This window comes from Condylura cristata, unplaced genomic scaffold, assembly GCF_000260355.1.
Source record: "Condylura cristata isolate star-nosed mole 26May11 unplaced genomic scaffold, ConCri1.0 scaffold00038, whole genome shotgun sequence".
Taxonomy (NCBI): domain Eukaryota; kingdom Metazoa; phylum Chordata; class Mammalia; order Eulipotyphla; family Talpidae; genus Condylura; species Condylura cristata.
Genome location: NW_004567139.1, coordinates 9269653 through 9273853, shown reverse-complemented (window position 1 = coordinate 9273853; position 4201 = coordinate 9269653). Strand labels below are relative to the sequence as shown.

General features: G+C 69.6%; 2 protein-coding genes across 2 annotated transcripts in view; both read right to left on the bottom strand.

Annotated features, from left to right (window-relative positions):
- The window catches only part of LOC101619801 (septin-9), a 35454-nt gene extending 33422 nt beyond the window's left edge, over positions 1-2032 (bottom strand). Inside the window, exon 1 of the mRNA XM_012733127.1 lies at positions 1962-2032. The gene's annotated coding sequence lies outside the window, so the exon portion shown is untranslated. The remainder of the gene's footprint in view (positions 1-1961) is intronic.
- Positions 443-4201, bottom strand: part of LOC101619337 (basic salivary proline-rich protein 2-like) — a 51954-nt gene continuing 48195 nt past the window's right edge. Inside the window, exon 6 of the mRNA XM_012733006.1 lies at positions 443-607. Coding sequence (XP_012588460.1) covers positions 443-607 — 165 coding nt within the window. The remainder of the gene's footprint in view (positions 608-4201) is intronic.

The following is a 4201-nucleotide window of genomic DNA, read 5'->3' as shown; positions in this document are numbered from 1 at the left end:
CCCCGCGTCCTTGCTCATTCTCTTTCATTCCTGTTCAAAAACAAACGGTCAGGCCAACATGTCAGCTGGCGCCCGGGACTTGCTGGGCGGCAGGGCCGGCAGAGGCTGCCACACAGCACAGGGCGCGTCGGGCCGGGCTGGGGCAGAAGCAGTCAGGGGCAGGACCCGGGGCCATTCGGACTTGGCCTCGGGAGGCTGGTGGTGGTCAGGGGGTCCTGAGCCCCGCGGACACAGCCCTGGGCTGCAGCTTCTCCTCCCGAGGGGGAAGCAGGTGGTGCCTGGGAGCCCGAGTCCCTCTGGCCAGCACCGGTCCTGCCCTGGGCCCAGAGCACAGAGCGGAAAGGGGAAGGGTGGGGTCAAGGAGCGCAAGGTGCTTTCTGGGCAGAGCTGGCCACGTCGGGGACCCTGTTCCCAGGCCCTGCCTGGGCCGGGCAGCTGCAGGTCAGATGCGGGACTGCCCGAGCCGCTTCAGAGACAGCGCCCCGAGGGCACACTGGGGGACATCGCCCAGTGTGGGAAGCGCCTGCTGGGCCCCGGGCTGCTCCAGGTGACCAGTGGGCCTGAAGCCCGGTGCCTGGGACATAGGAGGGGCGGGGCCGGGGGACGCCTGCAAGAAAGCCCCGCAGGGCTCACAGGGCCTGAGACACGCGTCCTCTCTGGCGCAGCCCCGCCCAGGCCCAGCTCCGTCCTCATCCGGCCAGGGCCAAGCTCTGCTGACCAGCAGTAGGAAGGCCAGCGACCAGCAGCCCGGGCCTGCAGAAGCGCCCTATTCGGAGGAGGCCCGGCCAGACCAGAGCCCTGAGAGGGTCTAATTCAGCCCCACTGGCACCCCGACCCAGAAGGCACACCCCACCAGCTGGCCCAAACCCTTCCAGCAGCCTGGGCCTGGGGGGCGGGGCCGCTCCTGCAGCTGGGCTCAGGAGGAAGAGACCCGAAGTCCCTCCCTCGGCCCATTCACCCCCAGCAGGATCTAATTTCAAAACCCAGGGCGGCTGAGGCCTGGGGGAAGAGGGGAACACAGGCGGCTGCCTTCTGGCTGGAGTTTCCTTTCACTTCTCCTCTCACAGGGCTTGCCAAGGCAGGGGGAGGGGTGCCAAGGCAGGGGGAGGGGTGCCAAGGCAGGGGGAGGGGTGCCCCGCATGCAGGCAAAGCCAGGGCAGGGGCAGCTCCTGGCCACCGGCAGCCAGCCGGACTCCCTGGGGCCGAGTCAGCAGGGTAACAGCTGGGGAGCCTCAGGCCAGCAGCTGACCCTGGGAAATGGGCTAGAGCAAGTGAGCCTGCAAGTGGCCCAGGCCCATCACTGCCGTGCGAGTGGGCCTCTGGGGGCGGCCTCTCGGGTGGGGGGCCTCTCATGTAGGTGGCCCTCTGGGGGGGGCCTCTGGGCTGAGAGAAGCACTTCAGTACTGGCAGCCAGAGGGATCTGAAGCTGGGAGTGGGGAGCAGTGGGGGGGAGGCCGACTGCCAGCTGGGCCTGGGGAGGTAAGCAGCTGGGGGAGGGGAAGCGGGGGAGGGGAGCTGGGCCCAGCTCCTGCAGCAGGCCGGAAGGCACTGGAGGCCACAGGCGCATCTGGATACCAAGACCCAACATCCCGGAAATTCTGGGTTCAAGCAGAACCGCCCACCTCCCTGCAGCAGGGTGTCCAGGGCCCCAGGCCCAGGTGGGGCTGCGTAGGTGGCCAGGAGGCCCCAGGGTGCCCATGGAGAGCATCAGGAAGCCCACCTTGCCGCCAGGCCAGGCAGGGACCCCAGGCCTGGTGGCCGCCCTACCCCTGAGCTCGCTCCCAGGAGACGGGGCGCCAGGCCCGCCACAGGGAGACGTGGGCCAGGCGCCGGGGGCCAGCTGCTGCCCAGGGACCGGACCGCAGGAGGGAGGCCGGCCCTCCCTCCTGCCGCAGCCCCGGCCCCTCCTCCGCAGCTCCTCCCCCTGCCCCCACATCCTGCAGCACTCTGCCCGCACTCACCTGGTGGGCAGCAGCAGCGGGCACCACCCCTCCTCCGACACAGGGTGTCCAGTGCAGAGGGCCAGGCCCGGTCTGGGAGGTGCCGCCCCTCTGTAACCTGAGCCTGCGGCCTGCGGGCCTGCTCTTCCCATCAGGCACCAGGCTCTGCAGGGAGCCCCAGGCTGGGAGCTGCGGGAAGCTGGGCTACCTGGGGGGTCACGGGGGTGAAAATAGCGCCCCCCTCCCTCCTGGGCAGACTCCGGGCCATGGGGCACCCTCAGCCCGGGGGCTGCTCCGGGCCCACCTCTGGCCACCAGTGCCACTGCGCTCAGGCTGGGCCCCGGGGCCTGAAGCCCGGGAACAGAAATCCTCAGCCAGCAGAGGCCCTGCCCCTCTCTGCGCCCCTCAGAACTGGGGGCGATCCCCCAGCGACACCTGCACGTCCAGGACGCTGCGGCCGCTGGGCGTGCGGGGGATGCCAGGCGGTGCCCACTCATCACCCCACAGACAGACGCACCTGACAGCCCAGAGCGCCGGCCGCCTCCCGACAGCGGGGGAAATCGGGGCACAGAGGCAACAGGGGCCCAAACAGACGAGGAGCCAGAGGGCACAGCTCTCAGCCTCGGCCAGAGGAGGGCTACTGCCCCCCCGAGGGCGGGCAGGAGGCACAGGCAGCCTCCCGGGCAGGGGGCGCCCCGGGGGGGCCCAGGGGGAAGCCCCGAAAGCGCCGGACACTCTGGACCATGGATCATGCCCAGCTGCCCATGCAGGTCCCGGGGGGGCGCGAGTCCCCAAGCCCCGAGCCAGGACAGGTGACAGGTGGGGGTCCACCAGGTGCAAGACTCAGGGGGTGCCAGAAGCCCCCGGCAGCGAGGCGCTCAGATCCCAGCGCAGGCTTTTTGAAAACTGGCATTCTGGGCCTCCCTGGTGGTGCCGGGCTGACCCCGGCTGGGCTGACCCCGGCGGGGCTGACCCCGGCGGGGCTGACCCCGGCTGGGCTGACCCTGGCTGGGCTGACCCCGGCGGGGCTGACCCCGGCGGGGCTGACCCCGGCTGGGCTGACCCCGGCTGGGCTGACCCTGGCTGGGCTGACCCCGGCGGGGCTGACCCCGGCGGGGCTGACCCCGGCTGGGTCTGCCACCTAGCTGATCCTGGAAATAAAAACACAGCTGCGACCATGCTCCTAACAACACCAAACTCGCCATTTCCTGAAGCCCGTGGCCCTTTGCTGGGACCCTGCTGCCCCCGTTTCTAGACCGGGGACCCCATCACCGCCTGCAAGGGGGCTCCACCCATGGGCCGGGGGTCTCCTGCCAGGGAGCTGTGGACCTCAGACGTGGCCTTCCCAGGTGACTTCACGCTGCCCTGCGTGAGCCACGCAGAGGCTACCCGGGACACCCGTCTCCACACCTCCCCTACACGCCAGCCCAGGGCTCACGCCAACCCGGGTGCAGGGCCGCCCTTCACCCCCTCCACAGCTCCCACCTCTGCGTGATCTGCGGGGTTTCAGACAGCTTTATTACAGGATGAGTTTCCGGCTACAGGTATAAATTAAAACCCTGAGAGAGCCACGGGGGAAAATGCTGCGTTTTCAAAGCACCAGCTCCCCACGAGGGCCTCAGGCCAGACGGCTGCACCAGTGACATTCCTACAGGTTTGAGCACAGTGATGACTACATCGCTGTTGCAAACATTCCAGAACGTTCCAGAACACAGGAGAAACACGAGACCCATCCCAAGCATCTTTGCAAAGCCAGCACCACAGATAGCAAAACAGACAGGAGCAGCGGCTGCGCCCATGGCCCACGCGAAGACCGGCCACGGCCCACGCGAGACCGGCCCACGGCCCACCTCGGCCAGCATGAAGTGAGCACCGGGAACGTGACTTCACTGGGGAGAGTGGAGCCGGCAGAGAGGGAGAGAGCGGGCGAAGGCGCGGCAGGGCCGTGCGCGGAGGGGAAGCCCCCAGCCGGCCACGGCCACGGCGCACAGGGACGTGGCGGAAGCCAGCAAGGGAGCGAGGTGCGGGGCCTGGGCCGGCTGCAGACACGACAGCCCGCCGGGCCACGGAGCTAGGGCTGGAAACTGGGTGGCGCGGGTCTCGGGGTCAGGCCTGAGAGGCACACCCCGGGCCACCGGCGCCCGGGCAGAAAGGCTGGTGCTCACGCAGCGGCCACCTCGACAGGGGCTGGGCGTGGGACGGGGCTGCGTGCGGAAGCCCCACAGCGCGCCGAGGTGCGCCCCCAAGTCTACGCTGCCTGC